Genomic DNA, 18,870 nt, shown 5'->3' with positions numbered 1-18,870 from the left:
CCTACGAGCCGTTGGTCACAATATTTTTGTCAACAGATCAATACGTAACTGTTCTATGTGTGTTTCTGTTTAAAGACACCTTATTTAATATATGGTGTTGAGTCATTACCATCGAACTCAGGGCCAACAGAACTGTCACTCATCCTTAATGAAGCTTACCCCCTTGACTCGGGCATTTTCTCTGGGAGGTGCATCGCAGCCTTCCCACACTCAGGAACACCAGACGGCACTTCAGCACTACGCCTGAGGACCGTTTTAAACGGCGAAATTAACAAAAAGCACAAAACGAGACACATGGCACCGAAGAGACCGTGAAAAGGATGCTCGTTGATAGTGCGGGAGCTGAAACAAGGCAGAGCGTCTCCTTGTTCAGCCTCCACGGCAGGCAGCTTCGCAGACTCGGACGCCGTGATTAACGAGGCCTGCTGTTTCCGCCGAGCCGTGTGCGTTGGCTGCAGGTGCCCGTGATCCTTCAGGCCCGTGTACTTCCTCCTGAGACCAAGGACGTTCCCCTGCATAACCACAATTCAGTGATCAAATTCAGGAAATTAGCCGTTGATCCAACGCCACCATCTAATAACAGAGCGTTCGTGTTCGTGTTCCTGCTTCCCCCACGTGTATCGCTCCGAGCAGTGACCTTTCCATCCGAGAGCACGCGTTGCATTGATTTGGAACAGCCTCCCTTATTCCTCCGTTAACGCTGACATTTTTGAAGCGTCCAGGCCTATGGTTTTGTAGAACATTGCCTCAGTCTGGTTTCTCTGACATTTTGTCATTATTACAGTCAGGTTGTGCGTTTTGTCAGGAACCTTTGTCTCCATGTTGCAGATAACAAAATTGATGCCCAGGGAGGTAAAGTAATTGGCCAGAATTAGAACCTAGGAAGACTGGCTCGGCGCTTAGGCGCACTCAGAAATCTTAAGTGGGCGGATTCTGGCTTTGCTTAAAGAGCGGGAAGAGCCAGCAGCAGTGCCGGGCCCACCTTACAGAGCAGCAGTGAACAGCTGAGCTGCAGCCACTCTCCTCCCCAGGACCTGTGTCTGCCACAGTCCGCACTGCTCCCTCTTGTCTCACACCAGGCCAGCCTCATCTGTTACTTGTCTGGCGCCCATGGGCCTTTGAGTTTGAGAGCTCTGTCTGTCCCAGAAACCCAATACAGAAAGTGATTTTATAAACATAAAGTGCTCTGGCTGAAGTGAAAGTTGGTCGAGGGCAAGTGTAGCCCTAAGGTCTTGTCCTCCTGTGCACACTTGGACGTGGACAACAGCAGCTTTTTGGGCCAGGTGGGGAAGGGGACCCTCCTTTTTCCTGTCACAACTTCCTATCCATCCTCCATCACAAGCACCGTGGTCCACCCTTTCCCTGTCCCTAGATGTTCCTCTGGACTGAGTAGGGAATAGCCAGGAGCCGGTGTGAAACCCTCTTCTGCTCCCCAGAAAAGACAAAAGCACCTCCCACGCATTTCCCCTAAGAGGTCCACCTCTCAGCTGCAGAGACCTGGGATCCCGCTGGAATAAGTTCTGGGTTCTGACTCTAGTCTTAGGTTTTCTTTCCTAAACTTACTTGAACTCCAGGATCACCAGATTAGCTTGCAAAGTGCAGCTATCTAAGCCCCTCCCTCCCCTGGTGTGGCTGGAGTCTATAATTTTTAACAAATACCCCCCAGGTGCCCTTGAATCCAGGCAACTTCAGGAAATACTAGTAGTTGAGAACAGTCTTTTTAATGTCAGTTTCTTTTACATTTTGAATAAATGATACATTCACATGGTTCCAAACACACAGCGAAAAGTTGTCTTCCCCTGTTCCCAGCTTCCCAGTTCTCCCTAGAGATAACCATTATTGCCAGTTTACCGTGTTCCCATCTAGAGGGATTTTAAACATAAACAAGCACACACCCCATACTTTTTCTGAAAAATCGTAGCCTTCCATACACACTGCCACTATTCTGTACTTGAAAAGCGGATAGACCTATGTTTAAATACAGTCACTTTCTAGCTTAGTGACTTGTGAACCTCCCTGAACCTCAGTTTCTTCCTCTAAAATGGCATTCATGATAGCAGGACACCTCAGGTTGTTGAGGGGCCGTGGGGGAGGACACAGGTAAACCTGTCAGCACAGGGCTTGGCACCGACTAAATGCTCTATATCTGGCTAATTCTGCGTCCTGAGGCAGCCAGGCTCGGCTTCCTGGGGTCAGAGGTACAGACAGAACCACTGGGTCAGGCCACTCTGCTTAAGATTTAGAGGCAGAGAGAACCTCGACGGTCAGTGGGCATTTATTGAGCCTTCACTATGTGCCAGGCACTGGGCAAGGCCCTTCCGAACATCGTGGTGTCTTGGGGTTACACTGGATGGGGGCGGAATTGTTCTTTTGTGGAGTGTTTACACTTTAGCATGTTGAGCAGGATCCCCAACCTCTACCCACTAGGTGCCAAGAGCATTCTTCCCTGATGGCTGTCACCACCAAAAGTGTTTCCAGACATCCCACATGTCCCCAGGGAGAGAGGGGACAGGAAATCATTCTCAGATTAGAACCACACCTTAGTTGACCATCACAGTGGCCACAACAACGCTGGGTGGTAAGTACCGTTATTGTCTCGTATCAGAGGGGAGGAAACCTAGAGGACAGAGAGGTTGAGTGAGGTCCCCAAGAACACACAGCTAATAAATCGCAAGGGATTCACACACAGGTAGACTGACTGCAGAGCTCACACTCTTGCACAAGAGGCCCTCTTATCTTGCAAGAATGCCGTCTAGATTAGAATTATGCACAGCCCTTCCCAGATGCCTGCTTCACAATTAACCTCAATACATGTTCTATTCATTATGATTAATATCTACTAGCAAATCCTCAAACACCCCTGTGAGATCTCTTTAAGTTCCATTTTATAGGTAGGACATGGAGATCAATTGCTAAGGGTCACAAATCCAGTAAGTCAGGGGTTCTTGGCCCTGGCTGCACATTAGAATCACCTGGGGAATCTTTTGAAGGCCCTGGCCTCACCCTAGACCTGTGAAACTCTGGGCGTGGGACCTAGACGTCTATAGCTTTTAAAGTTCCCATGGGATTCCAAGATTGAGAGTCTTCCTGTTAGGCCAAGAAGCTAGGTCAAGTTTTAACACCAAATCTTAGTGACAAATGTGACCAGATAGATGGAGGCTCTTTCCCTCGGGAGGATCTCAGAGCTCAGAGACCTGGGGACACCTCCTGTCTCTCCCCCAAGGTCAATCCATGCAGCTCATGGAGACTCTCTACTTAAAATCTCTCCCAAGTCTCCCCTGCCCCACCCCGAACCTCATGGCACAGGCCACAGGCTAATACCGCCAGGTTCTCTTTTATTCTCATGCACTCAGGGTTGGGGTCCTAGAATGGAGGCCACAACAGGAAGGTTCCCAAAGGCCAGCTGGAGAGAGAAGCACTGGCTTCCTACGGCAAAGAATGGTCCAGCACTGGGAGGAACAAGGGGCCCTCTGAGGATGCCAAGGGTGTGCCCGGAGTCACCACTCACTCCTCCCGCAGGAGCTGCACCAGTCTGAGCAGTTGGGTGACTTAGGCTTGACTTTCTCCTGCAGCTCTGGCATTGTCTCTGCAGGGGTGAGGGGTCGGTGGCATTTCAAAGACACTGTACAACGCCTGCTCCTTGAATCCCACTTGCACCCACACCAGGAGGGGCTAGGACTGGATGGGACCCACTGGGTAGAGGGTACAAATGGGAAAACTCGGGCGGGACTGAATGAACTAGTCTTCAGGGAAGTGAGTTTTGAAGGGAAGGAACCAAAAAGGATCAGCCAGACTGCAAGACATCTACCCTCTCCAATGATGCCCCTGAGCCCCTTGGCCGAAGGAGGCCCCAGGAGCTGCCTCACCCACATAGAGGGTGACCAACATGCCTACCCCCTCACCTGGCATCAATCTCCTTCTTCCTGTATCTTCCTGAACATGGCCAAGGCTTCCTCCAGCAGGCCGTCAGGGTCTAGAACTTTGACCTGGAGGGAAGCAACAGGGGTTGGTTAGGGGAGCACAGAAGTCCCAGGCCGCCAGTTTTATGAGGTGCTGCCTGCTTCTGAGGGTGATGCCTGTCTTGGAGGCGCTGCTGCCAACCTCGGTGGGGGGCAGTGCTGCTTCCCTTGCAGGGTGCTACCTGCCTCCCTGGGGATGCCCCGACTGAAAACAAAACCTCGTCTGTTCCCAGGCTGAGCTGGGCCGGGCTGGGCTGGGCTGGGTGTGGCGCGGGGGTGTGGGGGTGCTGTTTTTTGTCTCTTTCTGGTTTGGCCAGAGGGCCCTGGTGAGAGCTGCCCACCTCAGGAATGGGAAACTGTGTGGGCTCAGGGGCCTCGTCTCGGCCAAAGTCTATCATCGTGCCACACTTGGCCACGTTGTCCACCCAGAAGCCTTCAAACAGCTGACCGTGGTCCAGGTGGAAGAAACGCCCCAACCCATTCTTCAAGCCTCGCTTCCAGTAGCCCTCATAGCGGTTCCCATTCTCTGAAAGGACAAGAAGGTGTGGGTGCTGGGCATAGCGAACCGGGCCAGACTGCCAGGCTGGCCCTCTGCCTCTCCCAGGCTGGACGCCATGCCCAACAGGAAGGCAGACGGAAGCAGGCTTGAATAGTGTGCTCTAGGCTGATGGGTGGAGTAGAGTCTGGCACAACCGATCTGTACACATCAGAGCCCTGGGGTGTCAGCGCCTTCCAGAATCGGACCTAGTTCACGGCTTGCCTCCACTACTGCCTTGAACTTGGACGAGCAAGATTGTTTCCAATTTGTAAAAAAAAATAGCTAATCATTTGAATAAGGCAGTGTTTTTCAGCACTCACTCTGTACCTGGTTCCATGCTATGTTACTGACCTATTTCCTCACAAAAACAGTTCTGTGAAGGATGATGGACTGCATTTTATAGATGGCGCTTGTAAAGTTCAAGTGGTTTGATTGACTTGCTCAAGGTCACATAGCTAGGAAGCAGGGAAGCGACAAGTTCCAGTTTGTAAAAAGCTCACTTTGGTTGCTATGTAGAAAACGGACCAAGTCCTGACACGGACGGACGGGGGCTTCTCATTACTCCGCCCTCTGCCTGGGATGTTCTTCCTTAGCTCAGTGACTATCCTGCTCCCTCTCTTCCCTCTGTTTTCAGTTCAAACATTACCATCCCCGCCCCCCAGGGAGGCATTCCCTGACTCCTGACTGCAAATCAATCTAGATAGCCCCTGTCCCCAACTCCTTTGTCATCCTCCAACTGGCCTTCCTATGTTTAAAGGGAATTCCCTAGCACTCTAACAGACTGCGTGACCTTGAGCAAGTAGTGACTTAACCTCTCTGGGCCTCAGTTCATTTGTAGAAGTGGGGGTGGTAAAACTACCTATCTTACAGGATCGCAGTGAGGATTAACGAGCTCAGTGCTGTATAAGTGTAGGCTATGATTGTTATGACCATTAAAAAAATGTGTTAATTGTTTATATTTATCGCCAGGCTCCCCTTTTAGAGTATAAACTCCCTGAGGGCAAGGATCTGGTTCTGTCCTTCACCTTAACCTGCGCCACAGGCACTGTGGGGGCGTGGCCGGGGCGTGGCAGATGGGGCGTGGCCGGGCGTGGCCAAGCAGGCCCGGAGGCGTGCCGGCGGGGCGGGGCACGGCCCGGTGGGCGGGGCCGGGCCGGGGCGGTGGGCGGGGCGGTGGGGAAGGGGCACTCACTCAGCCGCAACATGCCCTCCCCGTCCGGCTTGTCGTTCAGCCAGTGGCCCTCATAGATGTCGCCATTGCTGTAGTACATGCGGCCCCACCCGCTGCGCTGGTTGCCACACCACTCACCCTCGTAATACTCCTTGGGTCCGAAAAACTGGATCCCATAGCCCTGAAAACACGAAGACATCCCCGTTCACGGCACCCCCGCTACTAGGAAAGTCCTCGCGTCCTCCCTGGCACCCATGCCACACACCCGGACTTATCCGCTTCCTGCCGCAGCCCTACGTCCAAGCTGATGATCGTGTACTGCTAAGTCGCCCCAGGCTGTCCATTTCTGTCGGTCCCTCTGCGACCGCTTTCATGCAGCCCACCGTTTCTCCTCTCCTCCCCGGTCCCCCTCCTCTACTTTCCCATTCTCCCTGCACCCTCCCTGTATCCTCCAGTCAAAATAAGAAGGATCTTTACATCGCCCGTCTCCCCAACTCTGATGCCTCTGAGAATCAGATCAACGCTATAAACTTTCTCGTCAGAAAAATGAGCATGGGCACCACCATTGACGTCCAAGCACAGAGAATGGTGGACCCCTGGCAGATCACACCTAAGGCGGTGGGGCCAGCAGCCCAAGTCTCCCCCTCAAAATTCTGATTCTCCTCCGAGGCCCCCACCCCCGTGGGCACACACACTCTGCCGACATATCCTTCCCTTTGCTACTTCTGCCTCCTTTGCTACTTCCCCTTCTCCCTCTTCTCTTCCTGGTTAACTCTTTGCATCTTTTCGTGTCCCCTCCTACAGGAAGCCTGCCTTGAATGCTCCATGATCTTCCTCTGGGCTGTCTGCGAAAAGCTCTATCCTAACACCATGTTGTATGTAAACTGTTTATTTTGGGATCTCTCTCTCCCCACTGGCCAATAAATAAACAATTCGAGAGCCAAATTCATGAAATCATGGGCTCTACCACTTGCCAGGGATGTGACCCCAGGCAAGGCACATCATCTTCCTGAGCTAGCTTCTTCATGGATAAAATGGGAATGATGATGATGATGGTGATTGATGGCGATGGCGTTGATGTGAGAGATGAAATACCATATCTCGTTCTGGGATTGCATTAGCAGTTATTCCATAGCAATACTGTATTTTTATCTGTCTCCATGCCCTATGGTGAGGATTTGGGCATTTATGGGTTGAGGACGTGCCGCTGGCTGGCTTCTGCCCCTGGGACCTGAGACCTTCCCCTCTCGCCCTGTGGCTAAGGGTGTGGCGTCAGCTTTCTTGCTCCCACTTTTCCTACACTCCTCTTATCCTCACCCAGCAGAAGGGGGATTCTCAGAAAGGGCTGCTCAGGGAAAAGAAAGCCAGGAAACGAGAGGGGGGAGGAGAATTCACCCCCATACAGCCTGGCTGGCTTCTTATAGCCACAGGGTGTCACAGGCTCCTCCCTGAGCCCTCTCCTCCGGCTTCCTGTTTCCTGGGTTTTGTTCTGAGAAGCCTTGATGATTACCCCACCCCTTCCTTCTCCTACCCACACAGTACCCCTGTTCTCCTCCCTTCAACACCCCCCTTCTCCCAGGCCTCTCTCACTGCTCCCCCTACACACACACACACACACACACACACACACACGCAGCCTGCTTTCAGCCTGGCCGACACCCCAGGGCATGATGAGAACGACTCACCGATTTCTTATCGCCTTTCCACCAGCCCGTGTATAGTCTCCTGTACTTCCCTGTCTCCTGATCAGGAAGGCTGAGGGTGCCATAGCCATCTCGCTTCCCAAACTTCCAGTCCCCCTCATAGACGGCTCCTTTCTTCTTCCAGATCTTTGTTCCTTTTCCTGATGACACACAGATGGGCCAGTACTGCAGACGTGACCACCATGGGGCTGGGGGAGTTGCTGGGGGGCAGTCGCTAGGTCTGCCTAGGCCTCAGGGGCCCCACTAGACTTGGTAACTCTTGAGAGCTGGGACAGGGTCTGTGCCTTGTCTCTAGACCCCCGGCACCTCGGAAAAACCCAAGAAAGTTCCAATTTCCACAAATAGTGGTGCTCCAGCCCTTTGCCCTGAAGCCAGACTGACACAGCAAACCCAAGCAGAAATCTGCCCCTTCAGCATTTCGGCTTCATCTCTTAATAATATGGAATGGATACGCCAGATGGCCAGGGTTTGGTGAACAAAAGGGGGCTACTCTGGCAAGCCTGACAAGCTCAATAATTAAAAATAACCACAAAGGATGTTTTGATCATTAAAAAAAGAAAAAATCCTAACTGAGCGAATTATGGTGGAAACTCTCATCCTAAGGCCTGTATGATATGATAGACGAATCCCTACCTCGAACAAGCGCTATCCATTGTTTGTGTGCGTCTAGAATAACATACTTGAGATGTCAAAACAATCTCCTCCAGACCCTGATGTGGGGCAAGACAACCTCAACATTCCTCGTTATTATCTTTTACCTGCATACCTCTGTAAACTGTGTACACGTAATGTTAACTATCCTGCAGCCACCCCTGTAAAAGAAGTTATGTATCTCTATTTTAATTTTTTGTATCCAATCCTAGAGATTTCCCCGCTTTGCTTTCTCTCACCTCCTTAATCTACCACCGATGGATTTCATGCCCCTGACTTACATCTTCTCCTTTGATTCTAATGTATAAAATAAGCTACGAAACTACCATTCGCAGGAGCATTTTCTCAGTCCCCTGCCATTTTGCTTCCTGGACTAACCTCAAAACCCTTGACTCCTAATAAACTCTTTCTTAAGGTTTGGACTTTCTTTCGTTGACAGTTTCTAGAAAATGTTCTGCATGTTTCTTCGGTTCTCCCGAACACACGGGGAGACCCATCTCGTACTATTCCAGCCCTTTCTGTGTCCTCCACTCCCCCCTTCCACAGACTACTTGCTATCCAACCGCCGTGGCCTCCATGCTGTTCCCGGGACCCGGCAGATATAATCCTACCTCAGGACCTTTGTATCTGCTTGCTCCTTGATCTGGAATATTCCTCCCCAAATACTCACTCACTCTCCCTCCTGCAAATCTTTGCTCAAATCTTATTAAGTTGGTCCAATGATGCTATTTGCCTGCGGGATAAAGGCAAAGCTTACCACAGCCAGTCAGGCTCCCCTGACCTGCCCACGCTCTCCTCTTGCTCTCCCTGCCCCAGCCCCACTGGCTTCCAGTCTGTCCCTTGAACGAGATGCAATACCGCAAAGCATCCCTGCATTGTGATCTCATGTCTAGAAGACTTGCCCCTCTGCCTGGCTAGCCATTCTGATTGTCCTGGGCTCAGCTCAAACGTCACTCTCTGACTGTGTTCTCGTGGCCCCTTTCATGTCCTTCTCTGGTCCCCTTCACAGCCTGATGCCACTACTATTAGCCATGTGACCTTGAGTAAGTCACTTCCTCTCTCTGAATCTGAGTTTCCTCATCTGAAAAATGGGTTATTACCCATTGTGCAGGTTCTCTGTGAGCCTGGAAGCTCCCTGTGGTTGGGGTCATGCCAGATGCCCAGTCTGGGGCCTGGCATGGACTAGGAGCGCCAATGACTGTTAATAGGGTGAATGAATGAGAATCTGGAGAACCACCAGAGCCACTATCCTGGCCTTGCATAATGACTTTTTTTTTTTTTTTTAATCTCTTCCAGTCTGCATATACCACAGCAACTCATTTCAGCGTGGGCAAAAGGCGTGTCTTGAAAGGGATGGGGTCTGGCCCTTGATTCTCTGACAGGTCTTTCTGCAGCCCCAGCCCCAACAGCTCTATGTCTCCAGAGGGTGAGGGGAGGTGGGATTCACACAGGAGAAGAGCTCAGAAGGCCACAACAGCCTACATGAGCATATTGCAGATGGGGCAGAGAGTAAGAAATGACTGACCCAAAGTCAAACAGCTGCTCAGCGGTAGAACTAGGCTCAGAACTTCAGGGTCCTGACTCCTAGTCCAGGGCCCTGTCTACACCTCATGCTGCCCACAAAGGACTGAAGCATACAGCAGACATCTTTAACCACACACAGAACTCTGAGCAGCCACATAAAGCCTGGTGTCGTGTCAGAAACTGGGTGGGGTCAGCTTCGGAAGGCTTTTTGGACAAGGAAGGTTCTGAGTAGCATCCCTACCATGCTCTGCTCTCAGGGAACATTCCAGATGTTTCCCTTCTGCACAGACCTCGGGCTACATACTTGATAGATAGCATCTCTTATTTTTACAGGTAGGTATTATTTCAATTTTACAGATCGGGGAACTGAGGCTGAGTGGTGTAGTGATCACTGAGATCATAGTTGGTGGCGCTGAGAGAGTCTGGCCCAGATTCAGGGACTCCGAAGCCCTTCTTCACGCAGGAAGGCAGGAGAGAAGTGGTTAAGAGCACAGAATCTGGAATCGCCAGATTGGAGTGAGAAGTCATGCCACCTTTTTTAAATAAAAACTTTTTTTTCTTCAAAGCTTAATTTGTGTCACAAGGACTCCTGTGCCCCCTGCTGGTTAGACCCAGAGCCCAGTCCAGTTAAAGCCTGAGCCCCAGCTGCTTGGGGAGACAGGGTTCTCCCTCACCGCCTGTTGGTCAGACCCCATATCAGGGCTGAGTTTGAAGACCAGACCTCCAATTAATTGCAAGCTGGTTTCTGCGGTCTGCCTTTCCCTCCTGCTAGCCAGCCCCACGCTTGGGCCAGGTCTCAGAGGGTAGGGACTGAGCTGGAGTCCCAGACCCCCAGCTATGGCTAGGGCTGGTGTTTCAAGACTGCATTGTGCCCTGCTGGTCCCTGAGACCTTCTCTCACCTAAAGTCAGGGCCGAATTCCTTTCCAGAGCCTGCGGCATGTGGAGGCCCCAGGATGGTCCAGCTCATCATTCGCCCCTCGGAGGCGCCTCGGAGACACGTCTGATGTCCTCAGTGAGCTCTGTGCGCTGCTTCTTTGGCCCAGAACCCACGCTCACCACTGGAGCCCCTGAGGGTCCCCCACTCACCATGTTTCATGTTGTCTTTCCACTCGCCCACATAGCAGTCGCCATTGACAGCATACACCTGGTGCCTCAGTCCGTTCTTCTGGGCCTTCTGGTCCCATTCCTTCCACAGGGGCTCTGACTTCTGTGGGCACTTGGACATAGGCATGTTGGCTGCTTTTGCAGGACCAGAGGGTGCTGGCAAAGGGTTGGGGACATCGGGGGCTCAGTGCGCTCTGCGGCTTCCTGGGGAGGCACCTGTCTGAGCTCCAGTGCGGTGAGTCATGTGTGTTCTGGGTCCCTGGGGCCGATGAGCTGCCCTCGGAGGGGATCCTTCTGTGCTAGGCTGACCCTTGGCCATCCCCTCCCTTGCTTCTCCATGGGCCCCCTGGGGGGAGGGGTCTGATGGCACAATCGCTGTGGAACCCAGGGAAACCAGTACAGCACTTGGGTTTGTGATGGCATCAGGAGCAATCTGCCCCTGGGCAGGGGGTGACAGTCACACATTTAATAACCAGTATGACCGATCAGAGTGGATGTGGGCCCTAAGGCGAGAGCTTGACCTGGAGCCCCCAGTGGTGAGCACTGGGACCCACTTCAGGGGAGTGGGGGTTGGGGTCCCCAGGCTGCTCTGGGCTGGCAGACAGCTGCTATGGCACCTCCCACAGGGACACCCCCTTACACACATGGGCACCCAGCACTTTAGCCCTCTTGGTTCTGTGTCATCTGTCAGGTGGATAGGAAGTGGAAAAGCCGGGGGCTGGCTTTGCGGGGATTTGCAAGCTGTCAGGAGAGCCCACAAAGACCTCAGGGTGACCAGGTGTTTCCACGTGCTCAGGACTGAGACGTTTCCTAGGGCCTGGGACTTGCAGTGCTAAAACTAGGACAGTCTCAGGCATACCAGGATGGCTGGTCACCCTTCTACCTCTGACCTCTCACCTCTGCCTGGGCACCCGACCTGTCTGCCTTGTCGCCTGGCTAGGTTTTTCCATCAGACCCAGGACTCTCCTTCCCTCCCTTCCTGGTGGGGTTGTAGAGAGACCGTGGGTGTCTAGGGCCCCTCCCCTCACTGGGCGCTTCATGTCCCCGGTGTAGACGTTCTTGTCTTTCTGTCTGTCTGTCTCCATGGGGCTTGTACAAGGTGATAAAGATGGTCCCCTCCAAAGCTGGGGATCCCTGTTCCCCTTGAGCAAATATCATCTATTCTGCTCCATGGATTTGGGGAAAACACACACACACACACACACACACACACACACACACACACACACACACACCAGCAGTGCTACCAGCAAGGGCTAGAGTGACCATGAGCATGCGGAGGACTGACCAATCAGAATGACCTCAGCGCCGAGCTGGCTCCAGGAGTTGCGGTGTCCCGGGCACCCCACCCTCACCCCGGGCCAGCGTCAGGCATGTGCAGCCTGAGCAGTCAGTCACGCAGGGCCCTCCCTTAGAAGGGCCCGTGCTTGGTTTACTTCTCTGCTGTCACCATTTCGAACTTGAACTTTCTGAGCCAGGGCCCTGCATTTTCATTCTGCACTGGGCCCGCCCACAGAGGTATTCCTTCTGTCCCGCTCCGGCAGGGCCTGGGGGAGTCTGACCAGGCAGACCGACCGCACCGGCTGGTACGGATTTTAAGAGTCATGCCTAGAAATAGAGAAAGTCACGCCAGCCAACGGAAACAGCAAGCGCAAAAGCTGGGAGCGGGGAAACAGTCTCAGGTCCTAAACTTAGTGTTTTTTTCTTTCTTTCTTTCTTTTTTTTTTATCCCATTTCCGAGGACCACCCGTAAAATGATGATATTTAAATTAACTTGGAAAAATGAGTACATTTATCCAAGAAAGAGACCTTATATAGCATTACTATACGTGGAAAACCAGTATCAGGTATTCTAAGGAGAAGGTAACTGTAAAAATACTAAAAAGGAACTAATTTAAATCTTAGCTAGGTCGAGATTAGCAGGTGTTAGAGACGTGTCCATGCCATATTAGCTCCAAACTTACGCGGGCTCCTGGGCTTCCTCGGAACTGTAGGAGAACCAAAGATGTATGTCCCTGGGAGTTAGTTCCTTAAAGCCTCTTCAGTGTAATATGAACTCATCCTCCGCCCCACACTTTTCGGGGCGCATAGGTTCTCCTCAGCAGCAGGCTGCTGCCTTAATGCTACACGAACCGACCGCCGATCGGAAGAGGAACCCTTGCAACGCGGGGCGCGGACTCCCCACGGGGTGTTTAGATTCTGAATAACAAGAATTACCGCAATGGCAGGTGGAGCAGCCGGGCCCAGGGGGTGGAGGTCAGTCCCGAACCCCCGCCTCGAGCCGCCTGCGCCCCGCTCACCTGCGCTCGCCTGCGGAGTGCCGGGGAGGGAGCAGTGGGGTCGCAGCCTCCAGCCTCAGTTAGTCTCAGCCAGAGGCGTGCGCTCCGGCGTCCCAGACCTGGCCAAGGTCGCTATGGTAACGCGGGGCCCCAGCAAAGCCACCCGGCAGCGCCCGCCCCTTCCTGCGGAGACCGTGCGCTCCGGGGCCAAGCGTGGGGAAGGGCGCGGACCCTCGGGCGGGGTGGGGAGGGCGTCTTCGGTCCTGTGGAGGTCGAGTCCCAGCTGCTGCACCCGTCCGAGACCGAGGGCCGATGGGCGAGCCCGGGAGACCCGATACCCGCGGAGTGTGTGCCCCGGCGTGCCCCGGAGGTTCCTGCTCCTCACCCGCTCCCGTCAGGGGTTCCCCAGAGCAAATACAACGCCCCAAACAGGCAGGAAAGGGTCGAAGGCTCCTCTGCCAAGATGCAAAGACTAAGCAGCAAAATCTGGAGGTAAAACCAACATCACACTCGCTTTTTAGTTTTCCGGGAGTTTACCGGACGCCTTTGAGAATCTGAGGGGTTTTACAGCCCCTCCAAGATGCATGCATTTTGCATGGACACAAGTCGGCCCCAGTCACTTCTCAGCTCACATCCTTTCGGCGGCTCTGCTTGTCACTCAGAGGAAACGCCGCAGTCTAGCGGCCTTCAAAGCCCTGCTCCATCTGCCACCTCCCTCCGCCTGTCTCTCTGACCTTGACCCTTCGTGGGCAGCACCCAGGCCCACTCTGCTCCAGCGCCACGCGCTCGCTTCCTTCCTGGAAAGTGCGGGCTTGTGCCTGCCTCGGCCTTCGCCTTTCGCGTGCGCTCCGCTAGGACTCCTCTTCCTCCAGGGAGCAGCAGCCTGGGCTTGGCTCAAACATCATCACTTCGGCGAGGAGTTTCTGGTCCACGCCACTGAAAACTGAAATCTCCGTACTGCTTCCCAATCTGTGTCCCTCTTTTCCCAGCCTCATCCCTCTGTCATGTTCCTTCTACTACTTAGCATCACTGTACACACACACACACACACACGCACACACACCCCTTATTGTCTGTCTCTTTGCAGGCCAAGATCTTTTCCCTCCAACTTTGAAGTGAAAAATTTAAACGCACAGAAAAACATAATGCATAGTACAACGAATACCTGTTACATAACCTCGGCCTGTATTCGACAGTTATTACGTCGGCATATTTGAAGTCGAAGAAGTTTTTGTGTGTTTTTCACTGCTGTTTCTCTAAGACCTGAGAGAAATGCCTCGCACGTAACAGTTGCTCAATGCTTCATCAAACGCATGAATGAATGGAGTCCTTTCAGGGACTCTTGCCGCAGGAGTCGCTGGCCCTCAGGTTGAAGACTGCTGCTAGAATCTCCAGGCCCAGGTATGGAAATAGTATCGTGCCCAGGAGCATGCAGCTTGCCCCAGCTGTGTGCCCAAGGGGCTATGTCCTCCTGGAGGGACTGCTTTTCCTGATTTTCACAAAAGAACAGTATGCACTAGAGGCAGCCTTCTGGGGTGGGGAGTGGCCTCCTCTTGCTGTACAGAAGAAGCATTCCTATCTTGCCCCAAACTGTATTTTCTCTCTGAGCCATTCCAGACTGCACCCCCAAAGTCTAGCATTGTCCTGGCAGTTAGCATGCACTTAGTATGGCTTCATTGAAGAGAAGAATGGTAAGTGTGTTGATCATTGGCCTTTGTCCTCGGAGCCATTGTCTGTCCTTGTCCTTCTCTGTTCAGTTTGTTGGGGAAGGGGTTGGGGGTTGGGCTTCCTTGCCAGCTGCATTTCTCAGGCCACTGGTCGCTTGACTTCCGGCTGCATTTAGCCAGTGGGACATACTAGCAGGAGACTGAGTGGCAGACAGGCGAGGGGGAGAAGCTGGGGTATTTCTTCCACCTCTCTCGGCCTCCAGCGGTGTGTCTGGCAGATAGTGCATCTCTTGCCGCAGGGGTCTGTCCTCTGGGCTCTGTCACAAGTCCTCCTCCTGTCCCTCCACTCCTAGGTATGGTAGCGGCTTCCTCGGTTGCTCGTATTGGAACTGTCTTCTCCCCCGGTGTTCTGTTTGGTGCCTCCAACACCTTTGTAACTAACTACCTGTATTTAAATTCCCTTTGTCCATCTACCTGGCGTGGAGTTTGGTTTTTCACCTGGACTCTGAATGATGGAGTGGTGTGGTCAGGTGACCAATAATATCAAAAATGTGTAACTTGCTAACCAGCTGGTGCAGGTGACCCAAGACTGGGGACAGCAGACACTGCAGGTGCCCGCCCCGATCCTTTCAACCCCTCTTACCACGTCCGTGTGCTCATCTTCAGGGTTCTGTGTGCTTTGCTTCTTCCATCTGCAGTTCCTCTGAGGACTGACCCTGAACTCCTGGAGCCACTTTACTGTCTGGACAGAGAACTGGAAGTGACAGGGAACTGAGGCCCCCTTTAGGGTGGCCCCTAGATAATGACCCATACAGAAGTGTGAAGGCCCTGGCTTCAAGACCGAACGAATTCAGGTGCAATTTTTCTCCTCCTCCTCCTCCTCCTCCTCCTCCTCCTCCTCCTCCTCCTCCTCCTCCTCCTCCTCTTCTTCTTCTTCTTCTTCTTCTTCTTCTTCTTCTTCCGCTGCTGCTGCTGCATGTGTGATTATTTTTGTTTATTGTGGAAATACATACCATAAATGTTACCATTTTAATCATTTTCAAGTATTCAGTTCAGAAGCATTACCTGCACAATATTTATAATATTGTGCAACCATCACCACAATCCATTTCCAGAACTTTTCAAAATCCCAAACTGAAATTCTTGTGCCCATTAAACAGTTAACTCCCCATTTCCCTCCCCCCCTGCAAACCCCTAGTAATCTCTGTTCTACTTTCTGTCTTTATATATTTGTCTATTGCAGTGCCTCATATAAGTGGATTCATACGATATATGTCAAAATGTAATTTTTGCTCTAATGGATTCTCCTTCATTGCCTTTCTCTTCACTCCCATTAGAAAGGGAATTTGTTCTGATTTCCACCCTTATCATATCACTTGTAGTTAAGTTGTTGAGTGTATCTCTCTCTCTCAGTAGATGATAACTAATGGACACAGAACTTCCACAATGTATCTTCTTGCTTTACTCAAGGTTCTTCTGGTTCAAGTAGAGATACCATATCATACTACACAGTAAAAGCAATTTATTAAGGATACAAAAGTGTTGGAAAGCTGTCAACAGAAAAGCAATGCCCTTTAGCTCTCTCTCGTCATTCTCATTCTGCGAATCAGCTTTCTCATGCTCATGGTGGAAAATGGCTATCTCTTAAATCACTTCAGTTTTAATCACTCACAGAAGTTATTGGCTTTTTTCGAATACAAATCCCAAATTCCTGAGTGGCCTAACTAGGGTCCGCAGTCTCTCCTGGCCAGTCATGCTGCTGACACTGTGTGGTTCTCCTATGACACTTTCCTCTTCTCCTGATACCTGGCCAGCAGTCCCAGCCACATAGGTCAAACTGTCCCTTGGCTTGTGGCTTGTCCAGAGCTGCCCTACTGCCTGTTGAGTGACGCCTCGTGGCCTAGTATCTTCTCTTTCCCTAAGCCAGGCTAAGATACAGTCATAAGCCTCAGTCGCACCATCCCAAGGAGCCCATTCGCGGCCCCTAATTAGACCCTGGTTCGGGCAAAGGCAGGACTGTACCCTAGAGAAGACTCTGGGGCAGGCTGAGGCTCATCTGTATCCACAGGCCAACTGGAAGGACAGGTCACAAATCTATGAGATTATTTTCCCTATGGAGTCGGCATCCAGTAGCATTATTCACAAACTCCTGAGTAGATGCTATGGGCTGGCTATCCCCCGGTACTGAAGTGTCAGGAGAATCAAAATTGAGGACCCCTGTCCCATATATTCTTCTGATAATTACCTGCCAGATTTCAATGGCTAGAATTTGGCTAGGTTCCTCTCAAGGACATTGTTTGCACCTTGAGGTGAAGGAGTTTCTCCTGTGCGGTCCATCAAAAGATGAATGGGTAAGCCAAATGTGCTCTATCCATACAAGGGAATATTATTCAGCTATAAAAAATGAACAAAGTACTAATACCTGAGACAACATGGATGAACTTCGGAAATATTATACTGAGTAAAAGAAGCCAGGCACAAAAGGCCACATAGGCTATGATTACGCTTACAGGAAATGTCCAGAGAAGGCAAATCTACAGAGACAAAAATAGATTAGTGGTTGCTTGTGGGCCAGGGGGGAGGGGGAGGGGGAGATAGGAAAGTGACAGTTAAAAGGCAGAGAGGTTTTTTTTGCAATGATAAAAATATTTTAGGGCTGACTGTAGTGATGGTTGCACAACTCTGTGAACAGACTAAAGGCCACTGAACTGTGCACTTTAAATGGACGAATCGTGTGGTAATGTGAATGCTCTCAGTAAAGCTTTACAGTCTCTGATGCAGGACGAGCGCCCCCTAGGGGCTCTGAGATGTCCAGAGCGAGTCACAGCCACCTCTATTTTTTCGAGACTTCTGGTAAATTAAAAAACAGAAAAATGCCTAAAGTGGGTAACAAAGTGAGACAAAGTCTTGCTTCAATTTTTATTGAAATGTAAAATACATATAGAAAAGTGGAACTATCATCAGTGCATATCTTGATTTTTGCAAACTGAACGCACCCTTGTCTGGGACTGTCTTGGGAATAATGTCGAAAGTCTAAATTTGATTCCCTTCATATATATGAGGCCACTTTTGAATGACTCTGTAGGGCCCTTCTTTTCTCCTTTCTCTCCTTCTTTCCTAATCTCTAGGCTTATGCCATAAATGAAGTGACTATTTATATTTATACTTAAATTAAAGAAAAATAAAAATTCAATTCCTCTGTCGCACTAGCCATATTTCAAATATCCAGTAGGCGCTTGTAGCAATTGGCTAGCGTATGAGACAGAGCAGATACAGAACATTATCATAGAAAGTTCTACTGAATGCACTGCTTCTGAGATCTCTACTCCCTATCCCTTCCTTAGAAACTTTCCTTTCAATTTTCTCTCCCCACTCCAACCCTCTTTCTTTTTCTTTTTTTTAATTGGTCAGAAAAATGCTCTGTCAGGACCTAACATAATGTCTGCAGAGATAAGCCCGTGGAAATTACAGTCTTTGAAAGTAGCTGTTAGGTAAAGAAATACAGTTCATACATTATCCTAAGAAAAAATGCACAGCCTCACTAGCAATTAAAGAAATGAAATTTAAAATGACCCCTCCGTATATTACATACTGTCTAGACTAGGAAAAATGTGTGAAAATGATGGACTGTGATATTGGCACCACTGCACATTCTAGCCATCCTGGCAATAACGTATTTCCTCCTCAAGAACCATCTGGAACTGTTACAGGAACTATAAAACCGTTTTCTGACTGAATAATTTTGCTTGATGGTTAGTATGCACGTATGTATGTATGTATGTATGTATTTAATAGATAGTTGATGTGAGGCGTAGCATTGGTATTTTATATGCTTTTCCAAAAAACATACTTTTCACAACAATCCTATGAGGTAGGTAGGAATCTTTATCTGCATTTTTAAAATCAGCTCACTCTTAAGACTTACGGATGTTAGGTAGGATATCGAGAGTAAAGGAGCATGAAAATGGCTGAGTTAGGATTCGATCTCAGACCTCTTGACCTAAGAAGATCTGCCCAGAACATCACTTTGCTTCTGATTTCTGAAAATTGCCTCCAAGTGAATGGTACAATTGGGCGAGGGAAGAAATTTACACAAAAATATACAAATTAAGGTAATTATTACAAAAGGCACAATTGGAAAATGCACACAGGAGGCAATGTAAATTGGGCCTGGCACAATAGTAGACTCTCAATAAATGCTCTCTCCTTTTAAAGCAATTCGGTGAAAACAACTCTGGCCCTTTAACAGTCAGAGGCGGGATAAGAGAGAAAG

The 18,870-nt window shown here is 50.7% G+C and overlaps 1 protein-coding gene and 1 long non-coding RNA gene across 7 annotated transcripts; one reads left to right on the top strand and one right to left on the bottom strand.

Annotated features, from left to right (window-relative positions):
* Positions 1-15: 15 nt before the first annotated feature.
* MORN3 (MORN repeat containing 3) lies at positions 16-13,097 on the bottom strand. Of its 6 annotated transcripts, XM_036221070.1 has the most exons (8): positions 12,952-13,096; positions 11,940-12,850; positions 10,634-10,807; positions 7,354-7,511; positions 5,690-5,849; positions 4,301-4,485; positions 3,903-3,986; positions 16-512 (listed from the first exon to the last, which is right to left on the bottom strand). In XM_036221070.1, exons 3-7 carry the CDS (start codon positions 10,776-10,778, stop codon positions 3,909-3,911), a joined length of 726 nt encoding a protein of 241 aa, XP_036076963.1. In that variant the 5' UTR covers positions 10,779-10,807; positions 11,940-12,850; positions 12,952-13,096; the 3' UTR covers positions 16-512; positions 3,903-3,908. The 6 variants fall into 6 exon arrangements, with proteins under 6 accessions (XP_036076963.1, XP_016009320.1, XP_036076964.1 ...); XM_016153834.2 differs by lacking the exon at positions 11,940-12,850 and having other exon boundaries at positions 12,952-13,097; XM_036221071.1 differs by lacking the exon at positions 12,952-13,096 and having other exon boundaries at positions 11,940-12,934.
* A 31-nt stretch (positions 13,098-13,128) lies between these two features.
* Positions 13,129-15,437, top strand: LOC118602858. The gene is made up of 3 exons (XR_004950921.1): positions 13,129-13,422; positions 14,018-14,331; positions 15,296-15,437. It is a non-coding gene; the product is annotated as an uncharacterized LOC118602858 (long non-coding RNA).
* Positions 15,438-18,870: the final 3,433 nt, after the last annotated feature.

The sequence above is a fragment of the Rousettus aegyptiacus genome, unplaced genomic scaffold, assembly GCF_014176215.1.
Source record: "Rousettus aegyptiacus isolate mRouAeg1 unplaced genomic scaffold, mRouAeg1.p scaffold_m13_p_5, whole genome shotgun sequence".
Taxonomy (NCBI): Eukaryota; Metazoa; Chordata; class Mammalia; order Chiroptera; family Pteropodidae; genus Rousettus; species Rousettus aegyptiacus.
The sequence above is the reverse complement of the archived record's forward strand: the minus strand, read 5'-3'. Positions and strand labels throughout refer to the sequence as shown.

Bases quoted from the DNA above. Each gene is read 5' to 3' on its own strand.
- MORN3 (XM_016153834.2), bottom strand. From the start codon at position 10,778: ATGCCTATGTCCAAGTGCCCACAGAAGTCAGAGCCCCTGTGGAAGGAA. The intron at 7,512-10,633 runs GTGAGTGGGGGA...GTGTGTCATCAG, and splicing joins GAAAGACAACATGAAACATG to GAAAAGGAACAAAGATCTGG. The intron at 5,850-7,353 runs GTGAGTCGTTCT...TCGTGTTTTCAG, and splicing joins GGAAAGGCGATAAGAAATCG to GGCTATGGGATCCAGTTTTT.